The sequence below is a fragment of the Rattus norvegicus genome, chromosome 5 (genome assembly GCF_021556685.1).
Source record: "Rattus norvegicus strain SHRSP/BbbUtx chromosome 5, alternate assembly SHRSP_T2T, whole genome shotgun sequence".
Classification (NCBI taxonomy): Eukaryota; Metazoa; Chordata; class Mammalia; order Rodentia; family Muridae; genus Rattus; species Rattus norvegicus.
The window spans coordinates 65,716,915-65,741,811 of NC_141538.1; the positions used below are offsets into that span (position 1 = coordinate 65,716,915).

A 24,897-nucleotide genomic window follows, 5' to 3' on the forward strand; every position below is an offset into this window, starting at 1 on the left:
AAAGCCTGCTAGCTTAACAGTAATCAGATTTATAAAGTCACTTTAAAATCTGTGTTCCTGTGGTAAAGTGTGTCTACATGAGCAAAGTAAACTGCTTTCAGCTAGATTTACTGATGTGCAAGGGACCAAAGTTCATTTTTCCTCTTTAGTTCATTAACTCCCTAAGTCCGCCTTTGTTCCAGGAAAGTGAGTAATACAGAAGTAATTATTCTTAAAGTTCAGTTCTTCAAGCCTCCAAATGTCTCCCGGGTACTTGTGGTTATTAGCCCATTTAAGAGGTAACTGAGAGCCCCTAGTCCTATAGAAATGTCTTAGTGTGTTCAGTCCTCAGAGAGAGGCCCATTTGCTGATGCTTTGGCTCCCTAGACAGGCTGACTCTGAAACTGCACTGCCCCGACTTTCCAGACGTGCTGTCAGGGTAGCTCCTGCACCAAGGCTGTAAGAACTGGGCTTGGTTTACATTACTGTGTGTCTCCCTTCCACGCAGTGTGTCAATGCTGAGCCTTCTAGAAGTGTTCACATGGGTAGGCCACGAGGGACAGGTTCTGCAAGGCTGCTTGCATTCAGTTTCCTGACTGAAGCCTCTTTTCTATGTCTGCAGCATCACCAGATAATCCAGCAGTACATGGTGACCCTGGAGAACCTGCTCTTCACGGCAGAGTTAGATCCTCACATCCTGGCTGTGTTCCAGCAGTTCTGTGCTCTGCAGGCCTAACAGTCACGTTTTCCCCTTTTTATTATCTTGAAATAACTTGTCTGAATTTTGATGGTTTGAATGTTTGCTTTCCTGTAGTAGCCTTTCACTTCCTAAAGGAAATGGGGGAGGAGTGTGAGGAACATGAGCTGACCGACCTTTAGTTGCCCTGAAGGGCAAGTGTTACTCGATGACAGTGATGTTATGGTGACTGTAGAGTTGTACATATGGGATAGATTTGATACTTTTTCTCCTTAGTGCACAGAACAAGAGGTTTGAGGTGTTCGAAATGCAAGGTCAGGCTTGCAAAATAGTAGATACAACCGACAGGCTATCCCCGGGGAGCGTAGCTTTTCTCTGCTCCTGGGAAACATGGCTGGAATAAACTGCAGTTGTGTTTTTTAAACGTTGGGAGTCATGATTTATCATCTTTTCTTACTGAAGGTGTACTTGGTCTCCACCGGAAACTGTCTTCTGCAGATACTTTTCTTAAGTGGTATTCTTATGATACCGCTTGTTAGTATAAAGGATTATTAGTACTAATTCCCAAATTTGTCTAAGTATAAGCCACCCAGAAATCCTGAAAGGTATTTTAAACTGCGATCTCAAAGTATACTGAAGATGGCAGCAGTTTTTCTACCTGATGGCAGGTTTGTCGGCCATTGTTGAAAAGCATCTATCTGGTCGTGCCTTGCACCTCTAAAAACAGTTTGCCCAAGATCCCGGACTATCACAGACCGACATGGAGTGACTGATAAATGAGCTGACGTGGACTTGGAATTCAGTGACTTGGGGCTTGTCTCTGTGATCCCTGAGTCTGTTGAGGCTGAAGCGAAATGAGTGTTTTGTAAAATAATGCATAAGCAATTATCTGACATTCCAGCTTTCTAGGATTTTTAAATTTCTTATTAAACCTTAGAGAAATCCACTAATAATATTATAATTACTGGTAGTAATTTTGTGCATTTGCTATCTTTTTGTATGTGCTATACCCTATCAAGTATACATTGATTGTCTGTATATGTGTGTATTTAGTTACCATACATTTCAATGGCCGTAGAATATAATTTCTTAATAATGAGAATTCCTAGGCTTTTTAAATACCACATTTAAAGTAGGTGTATCATTTAATCATTTAAATTCAGTAGTTCAGGGTTAGATGGGAGATACTTCAGAAAGACAAAATCTGGTTCTTAGCTAAATATCCTATTTTTTACCCTGTTCCTCCTTCCCATTTAACATTGCTCATGCTCTAATTGATTTGAAATGGCTCCAGTCTGAAGAATTAACCATTGAAGGCACTGATAACTGTATCCTTTCCTGGGGCACAGTAGAGTTTGGTTATTCTTGGTCTGCATGCTAGGAGTTTGCACTTTTCTTCCTTTCTTTTGATCCTCCTGTGTAGTGGGGGTTCTGGAAACTGCATTAATGTGCCCCTGCTTTATCCTAGTCAGCCATCTGGAAAAAGTAAACAGAGGAAGAAACCCTACGAAGACAAAGTGAAAAGCAGGCAGCAACTGCTCCCATAGACAGGGTGGCTCGTCCCTGCACACATGCATGCCTCGTGGGCGCTGGGAGTCATGCTGATGCTCCTTAACCAAGTAGACACGCACTGCTTCCCTGGGGACTGCATCACACCTAGGTGAAAGGTGTGCTGTGCCTGTGGCAGCCAGGCATTGGACACCAGGGTTAACCTAAACGCAGCTAGAGAACAAGCATGCAGCAAAGCGGGTCTCATTGTGGGGGCCTTGACAGCAGCTGTTCACTCACTACCGCTGCTGCACTGCCGTACCTTAGTAAACCCTCCTAACTGGCTCCTGACAGATGGCTGTGCTCACTTCAGACAGAATCACACCCCAGGAAAACTTGTCTGAAGTCCACAGCAAGGACGTTAAATCCATGTATCTCAGGAATGGGTTATCCCTGCCACACAGCAGTACTGAGCGGCAGCCTGAACCCCTAGTTACTCTGGTCCTCAGGCTAGAAACTTCTCTCTGTAAGGATGTCCGGCTGCCCATTCAGGATCAGTTTTTGCTGAGTGTTTCTCAAGATTAGTAATGATGGCCCCACGTCACTTGGGATTGGCTTGTTTTGAGTTTGGCCTCTCTCCAGGTACAATGCACAGCAGCTGATAGGAAACGTGAACTGACCAAGCTTCCCACTTAGTGCATCTGAGGGGTTTGTCAAAGTCTTGTGTAGCTCCTTGGCTGAAAAATTCCTAGCGTATGCCTCCTCCTTGCCGCTGCTTAAACACAGTGCATACTGGTTAGGAATGGCTCCTGTCCTCGTCCCAAAGCAGCATGGGCACTGGCAGTGCTTTCTGACTTCAGCTCGTTAGCTTCACTTGAGCTACAGTCTACAGGAACGTGTAGATAGTCTTCCCTTTCTCTCGGTCCCCACCTCTGTCCAGCAGGGTTTCTCTGTAGCCCTGGATCTCCTGTACTCTTCAGTAACACTTTGACAGAGGTGAAGAAAACTCTAGTTAGCTAAACTGCGGCAGATGCCTATGGGGAAGTGCGACTGCTGACTGACTTCCTACCTCAGAAGCTCTAAGTAAGCACGGAAGCACTGTTATCCCTCCCCGGCACGTGAGACGTTCAAGGCAGATAGACTACTTACATGATAAATGCTTTAGATGAAATAATCAGATACTCAACTTTGAAAGTAACCATTTTTTCCTTTTAACACAGCATTTCCAAACTGCTGTGTGAAGGTTCTGTACAATGGGGCCTTGGGCACAGGCTCCTGAGTTCACCCTCTGCTCCTGCTATTACTGGGTGCTTGTTGCTGTAAACCTCTCGCTTTTGCCACTGCCTGCAGACTTTACAGCAGTATACGTCAGACCTGTTCACCCCGTCAACCTTACCCTGAAGCCTTTCCCTCTGTGCCAACCTAGGGCTCCCTATTCCCCACAGGGCAACTGTTCCCATCATCACTTTACATGTATGTGCAGGTGTACGTGTGCACCTTTTTTAAAGTCTATCACCTTAGGTCCTTTGCTTTTGGTTAGTGTATGAAATGATCTGCCAGTTTTCTATCTGGCTGTACCACCGGCCTCACACAGACCCAACATTGTGCTCTCAGGCAGACCTTATACACAACCATTCCAACACATTGTTATGTGTTGTTTCTATGGAGACTGCATTGTGGAACGCATTGTGGAACTTTTGAACAAGGTCTTTATTTGTCTATAAATTTGTTTTAAAAGTCACATTTTTTCATATGTCAGTTCGTGGCCACACAAGGTACAAGTCTTGCGGTACATGTCCTCTTCTAAATGTTCCTCTGGTCCATATTCATGTTGGTGAGCAGTTGTTTCTCTTTTCCATACACTGCTTCTTACTGCTCGCCGCAGTTCTAAGGGGGAAGGGGAAGCTTTTCAGCCTAATGCAGAATAAGTCCAATAAGGCTTTCATTGATACTTGTGTATATAATGGTTTTCTTTCATTCTAACAGCTGGTTACACACTTGGCAGACCTGCTTCGTCTGTGCAAATAATTGTTTATTACGTTGTCAAGCATGAAGTTCAACTCTGAAAGTCTTCCAAATAAAAAGGGCTTTAGGAAAAGACAGGAACCAGCTTTAAAGGTCCCTGCTGGCCACTGGCCAAAGCTGGGACAATGTGAGCATCCAAATAAAGAGTGCCAGAAGGAGCTTGCCCTCCCATGACCTGAGAAGAATCCACAGGCCAGTCCAACTGATGTTCTACAAACCAAAACAAAGGCCAGGCATGAGAGCCCACGCCTTTAGTCTCAGCACCTGGCAGGCAGATGCAGGTGACCCTCTGTGAATTGGAGGCCAGCCTGGTCTACATAGCACATTCCAGCTATATAGTTCCTATTTTAAAATAAAACAGGCAGAGAGATGGACATCTATAATCCAGCACTTGGGGGGCAGAGGCAGGAAGATTGTTACAAGTCCAAGAAAACAAGAATAGAGCCCAAGGGAAGGTTTTGCAATGCAAACAAATAACCCCTATTTGTATGCCACAAAAACCTGGCTCAGCTAAAACGTCTACATACACAAGAACCATGGAGTAAAAAGGGTGCTACTGTGTACACTGTGTACAGAAAGGAAGGGCTTCAGTAAAACGTATTCCTCTCACAATCAGCCTGAGTCTCATGGAGCAGAAGCAAGGTGCTGAGCAGCCCAGAGGCAAGAGGAGGGCTGAGGGGCCACATTAAAGGTGATAACCCAGCGCAAGTGCCTCAGTTATGATTAGCTGTTAGTTACAAAGAAAAGTTCTCAGAAACAAAAAGGTTTGAAGGAATCGGTCTTGGCAAATCACTCATGGTTAATAAAGTATATGCAAGTGTGAAAGTTTGGAAATGGCCAAATGCCAACACTCAGCCCCCTGTATGTACACATGTGCCTCATGGATCACAATGGTGCACGTGGTAGAAGTCAGATGACAACTTGGCAGCAGTATGTTCTCTCCTGCCACCAAGTGGGTTCTTCGGGGAACCAGAGTCAGGGAATTACACATTTACCCACTGAGCCATCTCACTGGCCCCAAAAAATCTTTTAAAGAAGGTTTGTTGGTTCCACAACACTCAGGACAGTAGCAGTCAACTGTCCTCTGTGGCGTCTGAGCTACACATGTTAGGGTATATGACAGTGATACAGGAGACAAGTCTAGCATAGCTGGGGGAGAGAAGCCAGGATGCTGCACAGAACTGGAGCCCCAGACAGCTGCTGCCCAGAGACTACCTCTCCTGGGAACGGGTAGTCATCTTGCTACTGAGAGCCTGAGAAATTGCTTAGAATGCCCAGCCAGGGAGATTTCCCCAAAATGCTTTGCAGTGAAGACTCAATAGCACTTCAAAGCTTGTTTTTAGTAACTACAGGTTGCAAGAGAGAACAGCAGGCAAAGGAGCCGAGCGCTGCTGCTTCTGAGGTAAACCTACTACAGAGCTAGTTGAGAGAGACCCAACACCTACACGCTGGATAGCAAAGCAGGTGGCGCAGGTGGTCCCTTGTCACCTGGAGGAAACATTACAGAAAAAGACATTAAACAGGATGGACTTAAACACCACAGATTCCTCAGAGAAGGCCCACAACATATCCACAGAACAGTGTGCACTGTCTAGAAATTCAGAAGGGACCTCAAAATGGGATGATGTCCTTACCTGCCCCTTGCAGAGATGGGGGCATTCATACTAATGAAGTCTGCTGACTAGCCTTTTAACAGAAAAACTTCTAGAACTAAGCGCATGTAACATAAAAGAAACACCCACACTCCCACCTAATTTGAGGCAAGAAAGCCTGCAAACCAAGTGTTCTGTGCTCTACACCGGTTCAGGGTTCTTGTCCTGCTACTGGGTGACATTGCCCTTGGAAATCCAGTTACCCTCTGGCTCGGAGATGTGGAGCCTTGTCTGTGCACACTTCCCAGTAGTCGCATCCTTTTCTGTAGCAAACTCCACGTTATAACTGCTACCATAAAAAAATGTTGAGAGCAGGTGAATGTAATTGCTTACCTTCCCATAAAGAAGGCTTCGCTGTGCATCAAGAGGAAACCATTGTTCCAATTCTCCAGTTCTTTCCAACTAAAAAGCCTTTAGACTTGCTTTGACTCCTCTCTGTTCTGAGCAAACTGTACAGTCAGCCTCGTTTCTACTCTACAGTCTACTCCACTCAGCCCTCTGGCCTAGTCAGGACAGGAACATATCCACCAAGAACTAGAGTGAGCGAATCAACAAGAGCCACAGTTAAACTGGGCGTCACACTGACCTCTACACACTGAGCACCCCAAGGGGTGAGGGACACTCTCGGACCACCCAGAACTCATGCTCAAAAGCAAAAGCAGATAATGACAGGCAGGCACTCGTGCAACCACTTCAAACATTTTCTTGAAAAGCATGTTTCACCCAAATAACAAATGAACTCAAAGAAATCCTCAAGAAACTCAGTGTGGACTGGAACAGGCATAAGGAAAATCCATGAAGTTTGTTATGTGGTAGTTTGGGCTAATACAGTGATCAAAAGTAAACACCGAGTTCATATTTTGAAAATTGAGAAAAACTTGTATTAAGATGTAGATATCCTAATAGTCATATAGAAAGGCAAGAAATTAAGTGTGTCTCGTAATGTTATTCTAGACAAGTTTAGGAATTCAGTTGCCATTACATGATGTCATCTACACCAGAGTATCGTCTGAGGGAAGGGTCCGGTTATGTCTAGTAGTGTTAAAACCCTGGACCTGAGCTACAGAGATGGCTTGCAATACCATGACCTGAGAGGACCCCACCAGCTCAGAGAGTAAAAGTGCCAGGATAAGGAACTGAGTTTGAACACCCCCGCCCCGCACCAAAACTGCACCAAAAAAGTTTTTTAAAAAGGGGGAGAATAAGCCAATCCAAACAGTGTGGAGCACAGCTAGCTGTAACCTCAGCCCTGGGGGACGGAAGGGGAGCACAGCTCACAGGCCAGCCACCCTAGCCAAAAGGCCAGCTTTAGGTTCAGTGAAAGGAGATCCTATTACAAAGGCAAGACAGATGTGTGCATGTGCACACAGGGCAGGCACACACGCACACGTGTGCGCACGCCTGCACAGAGTAGATAGGTAATCTGGAGCCTGCCTTTCACACCTGTTCTTTAATATGCCTTTGCGCTGCTCTGTCACCATAGCAACTCTGCTGTTAGAGGGAGGGGTTAGTGCTAAGCATTAGGAGAAATTAGAGAAAGGCCAGCTCAAGAGGAAGAACTTGTCAGTGAGTCTTTGCTGACATCGGAATGCTGGGCACAGCTGAGTGGCGGCCTGGACAAATTAATGAAATACTCTCCTGTGGTAGTCTGCTAAGTCTTCCTTGTGGGCTCCCTGCCTGCTCAGGAATGAGGTTGCTTGTGCAGAGGGGTTTCGGTGAGACTGTCTGGATGCTGCCAGTTTTGTTTTAGAATGTTAGAGTCTGCACATGGAGAAGGGCTTGCCTGATTGGTTGGCTTTTTGCTGTTATTGTTTAGCTAGGTTTGGTGGGGTTTTGGGGTTTTTTTTGTTTTTGTTTTTTTTGTTTTTTTTTTTGAGCCAAGGACCACTCCCTTTTTGTTTAAGCGTGTGGGCTATCCCATTCACCCACAGAATCTCTTCTAAATTGTAAAATCCTAAGAAAAATTAATATGGCTAGAATACTGTTATGAAATGGATCAAGGGGTTGGGGATTTAGCTCAGTGGTAGAGCGCTTGCCTAGGAAGCGCAAGGCCCTGGGTTCGGTCCCCAGCTCCGAAAAAAAGAACCAAAAAAAAAAAAAAATGGATCAAGTAAATGTATGACACAGCCTATATACAGGATGCGTATTACCCAGACACAATGTGCAGCACACGGGGACTCTACACAGCCACCACGTGAAGGGCCTGCACTGGCTACTTCCTGAAGACTCTTCTCTGTGCATTGTGTTTACAGCCCTGAGTGTTCTCACCACAGTCTGTGTTCACCCTGCTGTGGCTCCCCCAGCACACTCTGGGTTAGTGTCTCCTCCTTCCTCACACTCAATCCAGCACCCTGGTTAGCACAGTGCTTGGCACACGGTAAAACTAGATGTGTGCATGGATGGACAGACTCATGGTTCACTCATGGATACACACGTGAACAACGGAAGCAGAGACAGAATCACCAGGGAGTGGAGAGTTTGTATGGAGACAGAGGCACAAATGGAAGAACAACTATATGTATATGTATGTGTGTGTATATGTATGTGTATGTGTATGTGTATGTGTATATGTATGTGTATATGTATGTGTATGTGTATATGTATGTGTATGTGTATGTGTATGTGTATGTGTATGTGTATAACGCAGATGAAGACTCGGGAAGAGAACCTGACAACTGTCACGACATGCAGAGAAGCCCCTCATCCTTCTGGTTTTCTCATTTAAATAAAAGCATTCAGACTGACTGATACTGGTCATTCCTTCTAGCTACTGAATCCAATGGCTACATAGTTCATGGTTTTGTTCCAAGCAAGGAGAGGGTGGCTGTTGGGGATCTTGTTATTGTATGTCACTGCTGTCTTAAACGCTGCAGACCACACATCCTGATGGACGCCTGATCCCACCATCCCCACCCGACACCACTGCTGCACAATGACTCACATGAAAACAATGGCCTTTAGCAATGAAGTACTGTGAGGTTTGAACCGAGCCTCACACACCAAGGCACTGAGGCCAGAGTTCCAGCCCAGTCTTCTTACCTATAGAAAAGGCACACCCATGTCTAGAAACAGGACGGACTGGATGCTTGGTGCTCCGTGGTAAGACAAGCATAGGAAATCCGACCACTCACCTTTTACTTTTTTATCAAACTTCTTCTGCTTCATTTTTTCTCGGTTTTCCTGCCTCACTTCCTTTGCATCTTCCAGAGCTTCCTGGCTACCCCAAACTTCAAGAGCCCGCTTTACAACCTACAACACAGGTAAGAGCCAGTCAGCTGGGATTCAGAGTGGCTCAGTATCAAGTCCTAACTATCGAGCTCACAGATGGCATTAAGTCACATCAGGAGCAGAAACCTGGAATTTAACAGGATCCCCTTTAGGGCTCAGAAGGAGTTGAAATACTAGTACAGAAAACATAAATGAATAAAAGACTCAATGAGAGAGAGCATGTAAAATCATTCCTGATGTCAAGAGGGTCAGGGAATGCCAGCAGGCTGAGCCCTGACACTGCCCTGTTGTGCTGCATGGACAGGGTACTTGAGGCTGAAATAAAGCCCACTGGCACTTCATTAAGCACTAAGTGTTAAGAAAACCTGAGCTGCTTTAATTAGCATCGTTTTTTTTACTTATTTTGGTACTTAAGATAAATGATGAACTTTTTTCATTAATAATCATATTTAATGAAATTCAGTATATGTTTCTATGAGTGGTTTAATTTTATGTACAGATGAGGAAACTTCTAGTATATCCCTGTACAAACAGCTCTAGAGCAATGTCTACATATTTTCATATAATGGTACAAATGTTATAGTATTTAAGCCATTCTGGAGTAGCTGTGGGAGGACACATGTGATTCTACGCAGTAGGCCCAGGCACTGGAGCACATGGTCAGTCGGTCTCTGCTGTGGCTCACATGTAACGTGCTCACAGCAGGGGCTGAGGTCTGCCCTGAGCTGTGCCGGTTGCTAGGACACTCCAGCGGAAAGCTTCTATTCCTGAGCATCCGTGAAATAACCGAGCTGGGGATCGCCTTAAGAGCCTTCCTTGTTTGGTAACAGAAGATGAAATGAAGTCTGAGCTTTTCTAAACCCTTTTTTTTTTTTATTTTATCTTTATTTTCTGATATGAGCAACTGTAGCTGTCTCCAAACATACCAGAATAGATGGTTGTGAGCCACCATGTGGTTGCTGGGAATTGAACTCAGGACCTCTGGAAGAGCAGTACAGTGCTCTTAACTGAGCCATCTCTCCAGCCCCTTTTCTAAACCTTTTTAGAGACCAATTATTCTCCCAGCATCCTCCACTAGCAATATGCGTATGCCCAAGTTACCACAGCAAAGGCGAGAGGAGAAAACAGTGTTCTGAGCAGTCATTAGCTGTGACAGGGGTAAACATGTAAACAAGACAAGGATCCTCTACTGTGTGAGCAAAGCCAGCATTAGTTACCGCTAGTTGGTTATGCTGGAAGTTCACTAAAGTTGGACATCCCCGCGGCCAGCTTACTAGACACCTGTAGCTTTAAGTAGAGCTTCATATCGCCCCACTGTGAATGGCGAGGGTTCTTCTTCACAATGAACCTGAGCGCTGGCTCTCTTTTCTCTAAATCACAGTCCTTCAGAAGGTATTCTTGCTTGGCTTCTGTTTTGGTTATAAGCTTGTGTTTATCATCAGCATCTCTGGAAAGAGATTAAGAAGATTATATAAATTACTTCAGTTAAGCTGAGTTTTCAGACAGCCCGGCACCCACAAGGCCTGCACACCCAAAAATGGAAACGACTTCCCTGCCTTTGGTTCTCATGTTCAAAGTCATAAAAACTCACCATTAAGAATCTTCTTAAAGTCCCTCTTATTTCAGAAAAAAACTTGAAATAAGGTAAGACACAATGGAAAAAAAGGGGCTCATTGAGAAAGAAAATGTAAATGAGTTACAGGGACACCAGAAGTAGGGCTCATGCCATCATCCCAGCACTCAAGAGGCTGACAAGAGTGAACCAACTACAAGTCCAAGGCCAACCTGGGGTACACAGACCCTGACCCAGAAAGATGGGCAAGAAATAATTGTCCCAAGGTCCCATTTCCCAGACGGCTGGTTCGGGTGGCTCCAGAGTTTACAGAAGGCCATGAACTTTTAGCTATTTCTTTTCCTTCATCTGTCACCTTAATGTCAGGCTGTTCAAGGTGATAAGACAGCCATGATTTAGTGGATAAAATAGGGCCTTGTTTAATGAAGCTCTGCTCTAGTCAGAAGACAGTCCACCTAATGACAGGGAAAGTGCTCTAATCGTAAAGCACAGTGAAGGGACAGGGACTTCCTGGCAGTAGGGTCACCAGAAGAAGCCTCTGCTGAGGACACTGGTGAGCAGGGCCCAGAGCAGCAGCTCCTAAGCAGAGAAGCATGCACACACAGGCTGCTGGGCAGGTGAACAGGAGACGGTACACACACCCGCAGTACGTGATGGTGAGGCTGGGGAGAGGTAGTGGGGCAACTGGGGACCTGCAGCCATGGTGAAGACATATTTGAAATGGAATTAAAAACCATTTTAACGGTTTTGACTAAAATTCCCTAGAGAAAAGAAAGTCTAGTGGTGCAAGCTTGGGAATGGGAAGGTACAAGGGCAGAGACCCAGAAATCACCACTCGGGAGGCAGAGACAGGAAGACTGCAAAGTCGCATCGGCAGGCACTGCTCAGTATGAGGTGAGCCGTGGCTCAGTCTCTAGCTCCACAAAAACAAACAGCAGTTTAAAGCAAGCACCTGCAGCTATCGCATGTTGGCAAATCGAAGTGGTTCATAAGATACGAGTCCATGAACTCTTTCCCACACTCTTCACAGATGGTGTAATCAAACTCCATGACGGGCCCTGCAAGAGGAAGGGGATTCTTTACTCTTTTGGAGGACTAAAGCAACAGGTATTTCTCTATCTTATTGGCTTATTGTCATAGATCTTATGCCTGACACAAATGACTATTGGGGGGGGGGAAAGTGATTAATCTTAGGTTTATGGAAAACAATTTTCTAGGAGGAAAAAAGGGAAAAAGGTAATTGTCTTAGGGTTTTATTGCTGTGAAGAGACACCATGACCCAAGCAACTCTTAAAAGGAAAACATTTAATTGGGTCTGGCTTACAGTTTCAGAGGTTGTTGGAATAATCTTCTTGTGTAATATGTAAAGACTGTCTTTGTTTATTCAAACGTTGATTTCTGTACCAGCAGAGTGCCGAGTACCATGTGAACTTTGGTATTATTTTTATAAAGTATCACCTGTCTTCCGTGCCTGTAAAAATTCTTCTCCACCACCTTCTGACTGTTTAATAAAGATAACAGGCCATGTAGCAGAACATCGATTAGAATAAACAAGTTAATTAGGTTCTATGAGCAAGTCGGGAACAAGCCTAAGTTATAAGGCCCAAGCACTCATGAATAAACATAAGTCTGTATCATTATTGGAAGCTGCAGGGTCGAGACAGTCCAGCGATAAAGTTTACTCCATTATCATCATGGTGGGAAGGAGGGCAGCGTCCAAGCAGACATAGTGCTAGAAAACGATCTGAGGGTCTGACATCTTGATCCAAAGGCATCAGCAGGAGACTGGATTTCCACATTGGACAGAACTTGAGCATAGGAGACCTCAAAGCCCACCCCATAGTGATACACCTACTTCAACAAGGCCACCTCCTGAATGTGCCACTCCCTGTGGGTCAAGCATTCAAATACAGGATTCTATGGGAGCCAAACCTATTCAAACCACTACATTCCACTCCCTGGCTTCCATAGGCCTGTAGCCATAAGATAACACAAAACGCATTTAGCCCAATTTCAAAAGTCCCAACTATTGGCATGGTCTATAACGGCCTCAACAACGTTTAAAAATCCAAAGCCCAAAGTCTCTTCTGAGATTCATGCTTCTTTAATTGAAATCTTTTATAAAATCACAATCAAAAAGCAGATCACATCCTTCCAACAGACCATGGCACAGGAAACACATTACCATTCCCAAACACAGAGGAGGGGGACACAGTGAGAAAACACTGAAAGAAAGCAAGACTGAAACCCAGCTGGGCAAACTCTAAATTCTGCATCTCTGTGTCTGAGGTCAAAATGCTCTTTAGATCGCCAGCTCCTTTCCTCTTTGTTGACTGCGCCAAACTCCCTTCTCTTGGGCTAGGTACACTCCCTGTTAGCAGCTGTCCTAGGCAGGTATCCCTCTGCTCTGTCATCTCTAACCCCTTGGGCTTCACCATCTTAGTTTCTGGACCATAGCTTCTGCTGCTGCTGTTCTTGGTGGTCATTCCACGGTACTGGCATCTCCAAAATGCCGCTGTCTTCTGCTGCGACTGGGCTACACCTTCAGCAATGGCCTCTCCTGGCCTCTCACAGTGCCAAGCCTCAGCTGCTCTCCATGACCCCTTCATATCTTCAAAACCAGGACCACCTGGTGACTCTTATACATGACCAAATCTGGCTGCCAGCATGAGGTACAGCACTGGCCTTTCTGAGCCTCCATGCAGCGACACCCCTTGCCACACACCTGCCCTCAGTGACTATCCTTAGTCTCAGAGGGAAATTCCATCCTGGGATTAAAAGCGTATTCTACCTTGCCTGGGCCTCAGCTTTTCATGGTCACTGTGCCCTAAGATCCAGATCAGATACTGAAGAGATGGCTCAGCGGTTAAGAGAAGTGACTGCTCTTTCAGAGGACCAGAGTCCAATTCCCAGCACTGACATGGCAGCTTACAACTCCATGATCCGACACTCTCACAGACATACATGCAGGGAAAACACTAATGCACATAATGAAAATAATAAAATGTTTTTAAAAATTCAGAGCAAAAAGCCTATGTCTTCCAGCCTCAAGATCTGGGTCACAGGAGAGCCCTCCATTTCTGGATTGTAGTTCATTCCAGATATAGTCAAGTTGACAGCTGGGTATACCCATCACAATCCTGTATAGCTTGCAAACATCAGTGTATCCTGGAAACTACCATTAGATTCTGATAAAGGTATAAAGGGTCTGAGTGCTTGGAGTAAACTTATCTCAAATAGTCTTGCTGAGACCCCTCTACCCCAGCCTGGTTTTTTAGAGTTGAATAATTCTCACTGGCCACATCAGGCAACCAGCAAGTAAATGCTGGTCTTATATCTGTCATCCAACCAGTGAGACCCAGTGGGTCAAGTTCAAGTAGTCTGCAGGGCTGTGTTCATTCCAGGGGACGCTTCAAATTCCTAGAGGCTGCCCACACTCCTCTCTCAGCTCCCATCTTCAGCACCAGGAACAGTTTTCTACGTCTTCGCTGCTTCCTCTGCAGGCCCAGCCCCCTCCCCATTTCAAGGTCTTTAACTTTAATCCTGTCTGCAAAGTCTCCTTTAAGTAAAGTAATATACATAGGCTCCAAGACAATTAGAATATGGATATCTTTGGGGGCTTTTGTTGTCCAATTATGGTGCTGTTGAAAGTACAAAAGAGACTGGTCCCAGGACTTTGGAGAGGGGACCTACTTACAGAGAAAGAGAGGCCATCAACACATTAAGCAGTTAAAGCAATAGAGAAAAAGGCAACGTTAGGAGAGTCAATACAAAATTCACTCAGATGGGACATTATTTTTCTTTCATTCCACCATGTCAACAGAGCAAAAGCCTCTGCTTTATCGTGTCACCTCCTGAATTATAAACTTCTTAAGGGAGAATCACTGAGCCCTGCACCCCTCAGCACCCCACACAGAACTGCCCCTGGTAAGGTGAAGCTGGATTCTCTTATAGACTTCAATGCCTAGCTGAGGACCTTTAATCCTCTAATGGTTCTCGGGCAGGTGTAAGTCCCACCAGAGAGTCCTCAGGATGACTGCTACTGCCCAGCCCTGGCTTTGAGAACTGCCACAGTAGGAAACACTTTGGGCACTGCCTTCCTTAGCTAACTCAAAAGCATGGTCTGTCACGATCCCACCACTTCTAAAGCCACTAGTCTCCAAGCTCTTAAAAGAAGGGGTTCTTCATAAAACAGGGCACAGCTATAAAAAAGAGAACAAAATAGTTTAGAGCAAGGCTGTTGGTATCTTCAAAATATGTTCTAGGATGAAGAGAAAGTGATCAGATGTGCCATTAGATGGCTATATCACGTTGTTCTTCAAAAGCCCTGAAATGAGATTTCCCATCTCTATCCTCCTGTTCACACATGAGATCCCCATCTCTACCCTCCCGTTCACACATAAGATCCCCATCTCTACCCTCCTGTTCACACCTGAGATCCCCATCTCTACCCTCTTGTTCACACCTAAGATCCCCATCTCTATCCTCCTGTCCACACCTGAGATTCCCATCTCTACTGTCCTTTCACACTTGAGATCCCCATCTCTATCCTCCTGTCCACACTGACCACTCAGCCTCTGTTCTCCTTAGCCATTTACTGGGGTCTCTATTTTTCAATGATTTTTTTTTTAAAGATTCCTTACCATTCTTTATCACTGTGGTGTGTTCCTAAGACACTGCACAGCCTCCATTCAGAACACTTACATACTGTCTGTGGCCGTGTGTCCTAACAGGCCACCCAGTTCCAGACAGCATATGCCAGGACTACCGCCCTCAGCAACAACATCTGTCGCCCACTACCCAGGACCTCCCGGATGTTGGTTCCCTATGCAGTAAGGACAGAGGCACTCCCATGGCAGGTTACAACCCGTACCTGCGGAGCCCTAAAATTACTAACATGGCCAGCGCTTCTAGTCTGTGAGGGGACAGTGCAAGTCTGCAACTGGACAGGACTGGCCAAGGAGTAATGCTTGCATTTTACCCTCTAGCTGACGTGGACACGGGTTGTTCACATCTCTGTAAAGGCTAAGACAAGGACTCTTACTCAAGCTGTTTACAAGAATAAAACCAAAATCCAAAGACAGTGATTTTAAAAGTCTGCATGCAGGCCCAGTTTCTTCAGATTCAACGAGAGGCAGCCCCTTCCCCGGCAGAGCCTGAAGCTCGTGATGTGAATCCTTTCACGATAGCACCGGAACCAAACTCTATTTTCACTATAACAACGCCCTAAGCATGCTTTAATCGAGGTGGCAAGGCAGACTCTCAACCAGTTAAGTTAAAGTAAAACCCGGTTAAAGGTTAAATTAGAGCAGAGCCTTTGTAGATTTAGGAGTCCAAAATAGTCACAGGGTGTCTCGTTGTGTTTCGAATGTCTCCACAGGCTCACGTGTTGGAACACTTGATCCGAGGGGAGTGGCACTGTCTGGCGAGGCTATAGAACCATTAGGAGGCAGAGTCTACATGGAGAAAGTAGAACCCTAGGGTGCAGGCCATGAGGGTCACGGCCCCGCAGCACCTCTGGAAGAGCTCTCGCTGCCTCCTGGCTGGCAGCTGCCACACACTCAATGACAAACCCACTGCCAGGCCTTCCCCAGCATGGTGGACTGGCACCGTCTGAACTGTCGCCAGGAGAACTTTCCTCACTTGGTTGCTCCTGTCAGGCACGAGTCACTGCAATGAAAAACCTAACTGAGACAGTTTCCACAGCCAGAAAATCACAGGGACACATCCCTTTTGCATCCCATGACAAAGGTCATGTGCTCCCTCCTAACACAGGGCTATTCCCACAGTACACGGTGAGGTGGCCTTGCTTCTCTTTCTTTCTCCCCTCCTGCCCCGTCTCCCCATCAGTCTCCCCTGAGGCTTTGCAGGACAAGGCAGCCGTCAGTGTAGCTGGGAAGCCTCTGCAAACCCCTTGGAGGCCCACACGGTCTATGGAACGGCATTCCACAAGTGTCCAGAGGTAAACACACACAGGCACACCGCTATCACACGGGACTGACACTCCCTTCTCTGGAACTGCCACTCACAGTCTCGAACTCTACTCCCCAAAGGAAACCCCCACTCTGTGTGCTCTCCAGACTGAGAGGACACTCGCATGCTGCTGGATGGACTCCTCAGTTAAGTCAGCCAGTTTTGACAACTGTCTCTCGTGTGTCAAGTTCAAGACTCGGGCCACTCTGTCTTGGAAACGACATGCCTGCCTCTATGCCCTCTTGACATGTGACGTCTAATATGAACATACATGTTCCGTCCCTTTAGGCCTCAGCATGTAGACATGCCAGTGGTGCTGTTGCTAAACATGCTGGGCACACTTCTTACCCCACAGCTAAAGGCTACACTGCGTTTCTCCAGCTCCGGCACTTCCAGATCTCAGACAAACCTTCATCTTCCCCACAGTGTGAGCACATCAGCCGAGAGAACATGGATGCATGAGTCATGTACCCTGGCATGTTAACCTCATGTAGCAGATTCACAGCCCTCCTTCTATTCCAGCCCTAAATAAAACCATGTTTTAAGTTTTGTTTCATGGGTACTTCCTGACTTTTATTTTTATTTTTTAGTTACTTTTTCTTTTCTTTTTTTTAAGACAGGTTTTGTGATGTTTAAGTTTTAGTTGTCAGTTTGCTGCAACCTAAAATCAGCAGAGGCAAGAGCCTGGCCTGAGAAGCTGTCAAGATCAGGTTGGCCCATGGGCCTGTCTCTGAGCAGCACCGTTCCCAGGCTGGAAGACCGGGACACTGTAAGAGCAGAGAGGGCTAGCTGAGTGTCCAGCAGGCACGGGTGCATTTGTCTCTCTCAGCTTTGCACTCGCTCAGTGTGCTGCTCACTTGGGTGTGTGAGGGCTGCTCAATTTCCTGCCTTAAAGGCCCTCAGTGGCCGACTGCAGTCTGGGCTTCTACAACGAACCAGCGCTTTCCTCCCTCACTTGTCAGGGTGCTTGTCGCCACAACAAAAATGAAATTCGAACAGTGCTCTACTATATTTTACTAGTCTGGTCTGTCTGTCTGTCCTCTGTCTCTTTTCCTTCTTCCTTTGAGACACAGTCTCACTTGGTTGCTCTGGTTGGTTTGGAACTCACTATGTTCACCACCTGCTGGGACTAAAGATGCATGCACCAGAGCTCACCAGTCTAGTGTGAAACCCCTGAAGTGAAGTAATCATCCTGCTTTCCTCTCCCTGCCCAGCTCATCACTCTGAGACTATTCCATCCATATCTCAGCTCCTCCTGCCTGTGACACAGCAGCAAATGTCTGTCTGCCCCACGTACACAAACCGAGGAATCATATCCACATGCCTGGGGGTTTGGCTTCCTGTTGACCTCACCGAGTATATTTAATAAACGCAATGTCGTTATCAGTAACAAATGAAGAAGTACCTGAAAAAAATAAAGCCCTTAGGAATTTCATCATGAAGCACATCATTTAAAACTACATGTTGGAGAATACAAGAGATGGAAGAGAGAATCTCAGGAGCAGAAGATTCCATAGAAATCATTGACTCAACTGTCAAAGATAATGTAAAGCGGAAAAAGCTACTGGTCCAAAACATACAGGAAATCCAGGACTCAATGAGAAGATCAAACCTAAGGATAATAGGTATAGAAGAGAGTGAAGACTCCCAGCTCAAAGGACCAGTAAATATCTTCAACAAAATCATAGAAGAAAACTTCCCTAACCTAAAAAAAGAGATACCCATAGACATACAAGAAGCCTACAGAACTCCAAATAGATTGGACCAGAAAAGAAACACCTCCCGTCACATAATTGTCAAAACACCAAACGCACAAAATAAAGAAAGAATATTAAAAGCAGTAAGGGAAAAAGGTCAAGTAACATATAAAGGCAAACCTATCAGAATCACACCAGACTTCTCGCCAGAAACTATGAAGACCAGAAGATCCTGGACTGATGTCATACAGACCCTAAGAGAACACAAATGCCAGCCCAGGTTACTGTATCCTGCAAAACTCTCAATTAATATAGATGGAGAAACCAAGATATTCCATGACAAAACCAAATTTACACAATATCTTTCTACAAATCCAGCACTACAAAGGATAATAAATGGTAAAGCCCAACATAAGGAGGCAAGCTATACCCTAGAAGAAGCAAGAAACTAATCGTCTTGGCAACAAAACAAAGAGAATGAAAGCACACAAACATAACCTCACATCCAAATATGAATATAATGGGAAGCAATAATCACTATTCCTTAATATCTCTCAACATCAATGGCCTCAACTCCCCAATAAAAAGAAATAGATTAACAAACTGGATACGCAACGAGGACCCTGCATTCTGCTGCCTACAGGAAACACACCTCAGAGACAAAGACAGACACTACCTCAGAGTGAAAGGCTGGAAAACAACTTTCCAAGCAAATGGTCAGAAGAAGCAAGCTGGAGTAGCCATTCTAATATCAAATAAAATCAATTTTCAACTAAAAGTCATCAAAAAAGATAAGGAAGGACACTTCATATTCATCAAAGGAAAAATCCACCAAGATGAACTCTCAATCCTAAATATCTATGCCCCAAATACAAGGGCACCTACATACGTAAAAGAAACCTTACTAAAGCTCAAAACACACATTGCACCTCACACAATAATAGTGGGAGATTTCAACACCCCACTCTCATCAATGAACAGATCATGGAAACAGAAATTAAACAGTGATGTCGACAGACTAAGAGAAGTCATGAGCCAAATGGACTTAACGGATATTTATAGAACATTCTATCCTAAAGCAAAAGGATATACCTTCTTCTCAGCTCCTCATGGTACTTTCTCCAAAATTGACCATATAATTGGTCAAAAAACGGGCCTCAACAGGTACAGAAAGATAGAAATAATCCCATGCGTGCTATCGGACCACCATGGCCTAAAACTGGTCTTCAATAACAATAAGGGAAGAATGCCCACATATACGTGGAAATTGAACAATGCTCTACTCAATGATAACCTGGTCAAGGAAGAAATAAAGAAAGAAATTAAAAACTTTTTAGAATTTAATGAAAATGAAGGTACAACATACCCAAACTTATGGGACACAATGAAAGCTGTGCTAAGAGGAAAACTCATAGCGCTGAGTGCCTGCAGAAAGAAACAGGAAAGAGCATATATCAGCAGCTTGACAGCACACCTAAAAGCTCTAGAACAAAAAGAAGCAAATACACCCAGGAGGAGTAGAAGGCAGGAAATAATCAAACTCAGAGCTGAAATCAACCAAGTAGAAACAAAAAGGACCATAGAAAGAATCAACAGAACCAAAAGTTGGTTCTTTGAGAAAATCAACAAGATAGATAAACCCTTAGCCAGACTAACGAGAGGACACAGAGAGTGCGTCCAAATTAACAAAATCAGAAATGAAAAGGGAGACATAACAACAGATTCAGAGGAAATTCAAAAAATCATCAGATCTTACTATAAAAACCTATATTCAACAAAACTTGAAAATCTTCAGGAAATGGACAATTTCCTAGACAGATACCAGGTACCGAAGTTAAATCAGGAACAGATAAACCAGTTAAACAACCCCATAACTCCTAAGGAAATAGAAGCAGTCATTAAAGGTCTCCCAACCAAAAAGAGCCCAGGTCCAGACAGGTTTAGTGCAGAATTCTATCAAACCTTCATAGAAGACCTCATACCAATATTATCCAAACTATTCCACAAAATTGAAACAGATGGAGCACTACCGAATTCCTTCTATGAAGCCACAATTACTCTTATACCTAAACCACACAAAGACACAACAAAGAAAGAGAACTTCAGACCAATTTCCCTTATGAATATCGACGCAAAAATACTCAATAAAATTCTGGCAAACCGAATTCAAGAGCACATCAAAACAATCATCCACCATGATCAAGTAGGCTTCAACCCAGGCATGCAGGGATGGTTTAATATATGGAAAACCATCAACGTGATCCGTTATATAAACAAACTGAAAGAACAAAACCACATGATCATTTCATTAGATGCTGAGAAAGCATTTGACAAAATTCAACACCCCTTCATGATAAAAGTCCTGGAAAGAATAGGAATTCAAGGCCCATACCTAAACATAGTAAAAGCCATATACAGCAAACCAGTTGCTAACATTAAACTAAATGGAGAGAAACTTGAAGCAATCCCACTAAAATCAGGGACTAGATAAGGCTGCCCACTCTCTCCCTACTTATTCAATATAGTTCTTGAAGTTCTAGCCAGAGCAACCAGACAACAAAAGGAGATCAAGGGGATACAGATCGGAAAAGAAGAGGTCAAAATATCACTATTTGCAGATGATATTATAGTATATTTAAGTGATCCCAAAAGTTCCACCAGAGAACTACTAAAGCTGATAAACAACTTCAGCAAAGTGGCTGGGTATAAAATTAACTCAAATAAATCAGTTGCCTTCCTCTATACAAAAGAGAAACAAGCCGAGAAAGAAATTAGGGAAACGACACCCTTCATAATAGACCCAAATAATATAAAGTACCTCGGTGTGACTTTAACCAAGCAAGTAAAAGATCTGTACAATAAGAACTTCAAGACACTGAGGAAAGAAATTGAAGAAGACCTCAGAAGATGGAAAGATCTCCCATGCTCATGGATTGGCAGGATTAATATAGTAAAAATGGCCATTTTACCAAAAGCAATCTACAGATTCAATGTAATCCCCATCAAAATACCAATCCAATTCTTCAAAGAGTTAGACAGAACAATTTGCAAATTCATCTGGAATAACAAAAAACCCAGGATAGCTAAAGCTATCCTCAACAATAAAAGGACTTCAGGGGGAATCACTATCCCTGAACTCAAGCAGTATTACAGAGCAATAGTGATAAAAACTGCATGGTATTGGTACAGAGACAGACAGATAGACCAATGGAATAGAATTGAAGACCCAGAAATGAACCCACACACCTATGGTCACTTGATTTTTGACAAAGGAGCCAAAACCATCCAATGGAAAAAAGATAGCATTTTCAGCAAATGGTGCTGGTTCAACTGGAGGTCAACATGTAGAAGAATGCAGATCGATCCATGCTTATCACCCTGTACAAAGCTTAAGTCCAAGTGGATCAAGGACCTCCACATCAAAGCAGACACACTCAAACTAATAGAAGAAAAACTAGGGAAGCATCTGGAACACATGGGCACTGGAAAAAATTTCCTGAACAAAACACCAATGGCTTATGCTCTAAGATCAAGAATCAACAAATGGGATCTCATAAAACTGCAAAGCTTCTGTAAGGCAAAGGACACTGTGGTTAGGACAAAACGGCAACCAACAGATTGGGAAAAGATCTTTACCAATCCTACAACAGATAGAGGCCTTATATCCAAAATATACAAAGAACTCAAGAAGTTAGACCGCAGGGAGACAAATAACCCTATTAAAAAATGGGGCTCAGAGCTAAACAAAGAATTCACAGCTGAGGAATGCCGAATGGCTGAGAAACACCTAAAGAAATGTTCAACATCTTTAGTCATAAGGGAAATGCAAATCAAAACAACCCTGAGATTTCACCTCACACCAGTGAGAATGGCTAAGATCAAAAACTCAGGTGACAGCAGATGCTGGCAAGGATGTGGAGAAAGAGGAACACTCCTCCATTGTTGGTGGGATTGCAGACTGGTAAAACCATTCTGGAAATCAGTCTGGAGGTTCCTCAGAAAATTGGACATTGAACTGCCTGAGGATCCAGCTATACCTCTCTTGGGCATATACCCAAAAGATGCCTCAACATATAAAAGAGACACGTGCTCCACTATGTTCATCACAGCCTTATTTATAATAGCCAGAAACTGGAAAGAACCCAGATGCCCTTCAACAGAGGAATGGATACAGAAAATGTGGTACATCTACACAATGGAATATTACTCAGCTATCAAAAACAATGACTTTATGAAATTCGTAGGCAAATGGTTGGACCTGGAAAATATCATCCTGAGTGAGCTAACCCAATCGCAGAAAGACATACATGGTATGCACTCATTGATAAGTGGCTATTAGCCCAAATGCTTGAATTACCCTAGATGCCTAGAACAAATGAAACTCAAGACGGATGATCAAAATGTGAATGCTTCACTCCTTCTTTAAAAGGGGAACAAGAATACCCTTGGCAGGGAAGGGAGAGGCAAAGATTAAAACAGAGATTGAAGGAACACCCATTCAGAGCCTGCCCCACATGTGGCCCATACATATACAGCCACCCAATTAGACAAGATGGATGAAGCAAAGAAGTGCAGACTGACAGGAGCCGGATGTAGATCGCTCCTGAGAGACACAGCCAGAATACAGCAAATACAGAGGCGAATGCCAGCAGCAAACCACGGAACTGAGAATAGGACCCCCGTTGAAGGAATCAGAGAAAGAACTGGAAGAGCTTGAAGGGGCTCGAGACCCCATATGTACAACAATGCCAAGCAACCAGAGCTTCCAGGGACTAAGCCACTACCTAAAGACTATACATGGACTGACCCTGGACTCTGACCTCATAGGTAGCAATGAATATCCTAGTAAGAGCACCAGTGGAAGGGGAAGCCCTGGGTCCTGCTAACACTGAACCCCCAGTGAACTAGACTGTGGGGGGGAGGGCGGCAATGGGGGGGAGGGTTGGGAGGGGAACACCCATAAGGAAGGGGAGGGTGGAGGGGGATGTTTGCCCGGAAACCGGGAAAGGGAATAACACTCGAAATGTATATAAGAAATACTCAAGTTAATAAAAAATAAAAAATAAAAAAATAAAAAAATTAAAAAAAAACTACATGTTGGGGCTGGAGAGATGGCTCAGTGGTTAAGAGCACTGATTGCTCTTCCAGAGGTCCTGAGTTCAATTCCCAGCAAGTACATAGTGGCTCACAACCATCTGTAATGAGATCTGATGCCCTCTTCTGGTGTGTCTGAAGACAGCTACAGTGTACTTTTATATAATAAATATATAAATCTTTAAAAAAAAATAAAATAAAACTACATGTGAATAGCCAGGACTGGTAGCACTCCTTTAATCCCAGTGCTTGGGAGGCAGAAGCAAGTAGATCTCTGTGAGTTCAAGGACTGCCTGTTCTATGGAGCTACAGAGTTTCTGGACAGTCACGGCCACACAGAGAAACCCTGTCTTGGAGGAAAAACAAAAAATAAACTACATATTAGTAAACCCAGAATACAAATACATTCAGAGAACGGGAGTAACACTGTACATATCAAATATAAAATATTCTTTTTCTTACAAAAGGAAGGCAATTTAATTGGACGTTGCTAAAATTAAAAAAAAAAAATCTTCAAAGATACATCATCAGGCCAATGTAAAGATACCCTCAGCTAAGAGAAAATGAGTAGCAAACCATTTATATGCTAAAACTAACAGGAAACCCGTACCTAGAGTTTATACAGTTTTGTACCACCGTTATATAATTTAATGTAAAATTATATGGAAGCTTTTAATAACTACTGCCCCAAAATTTAAAGTGGGCAACAAATACTCATAAGAATGTTTAACAGCATTAGTATCCAGTGGATGCCGTTCAACTAGGGGCTCGCTACCGGAAAGACTGACAGGAAAACTGTTGCCAGAATGTGAGGAAGTCAGCCCTCTCCTATGTTCGTGATGAGAGTTGAAATTGTAAATCTGCCTAAACCTGTTTTGTAGTGCTTCCTAATATTAAATGTCCAAGAAATTGCATGTGTAAGCAAATTTGTTCTTGTATGGGAAATACATAAAAATAAGGGAGCATACATAAAAATTATCATTATAAACTGATAAATATATATGTATGTATGTGTGTATGTATGAGGTACATAGGTATATATACATAGGTAGTTGTATTGTTCCCTTATATTGGAAACAGATGTCCATACTTCCTTTGTGGAAACACTTAAATGCTTTACCTGGTTCATGAACAACATCTCCAATCTTGTGTTTCTCTTCTTCCTCCTCTTCTAAAATGAAGCCACCTTTGGTGTCAATCACTTTGGGAGCTGCTTTTATGCTGGTCACGCCTACAGAAAGCAGATAAAGGAGTCACCAGCTGAACCAGGCGAGCCCAGAGATCCCCCTGTCGGGGAACAAGAAAAGGATAACAATGTTACCACCTCGTTCAAACTGTCCTGAAGGTCCATCCCAGCTGGTGCAGCAAGGCAAGTAAACAAAACTAACAAAAACCAAACAAACAAAGAAACAAACTAGCAAAACCTACACCTTAGAAAGAAGTAAAATGCCACTCCCTCAAAGGCTATGTGAGCGTGTTTGCAAATAGCCA

General features: G+C 44.0%; 2 protein-coding genes and 1 long non-coding RNA gene across 11 annotated transcripts in view; 2 read left to right on the forward strand and 1 right to left on the reverse strand.

Annotated features, from left to right (window-relative positions):
• Ncbp1 (nuclear cap binding protein subunit 1) overlaps window positions 1-1,100 on the forward strand; it is a 32,770-nt gene extending 31,670 nt beyond the window's left edge. For both annotated transcript variants that reach the window (XM_087547982.1, NM_001014785.1), the window contains exon 23: window positions 602-1,100. In XM_087547982.1, coding sequence (XP_087404108.1) covers window positions 602-715 — 114 coding nt within the window. In that variant the 3' untranslated portion in view covers window positions 716-1,100. The remainder of the gene's footprint in view (window positions 1-601) is intronic.
• Xpa (XPA, DNA damage recognition and repair factor) overlaps window positions 1-24,897 on the reverse strand; it is a 44,134-nt gene that overhangs the window by 15,695 nt on the left and 3,542 nt on the right. For 2 of the 8 annotated variants that reach the window (XR_015619465.1, XR_015619463.1), the window contains exons 2-6: window positions 24,527-24,637; window positions 11,595-11,700; window positions 10,344-10,516; window positions 8,973-9,090; window positions 3,857-4,051 (exon numbers count right to left, since the gene is read on the reverse strand). Coding sequence is in view for 4 of the 8 variants with exons in the window: in NM_001399041.1 (NP_001385970.1) it covers window positions 3,903-4,051; window positions 8,973-9,090; window positions 10,351-10,516; window positions 11,595-11,700; window positions 24,527-24,637 (650 nt within the window). In the remaining 4 variants the exon portion in view is untranslated. 8 annotated transcript variants of the gene reach the window in all.
• Window positions 8,662-17,165, forward strand: LOC148005773 (uncharacterized). Its single transcript, XR_015620858.1, has 2 exons — window positions 8,662-11,749; window positions 16,023-17,165. It is a non-coding gene; the product is annotated as an uncharacterized LOC148005773 (long non-coding RNA).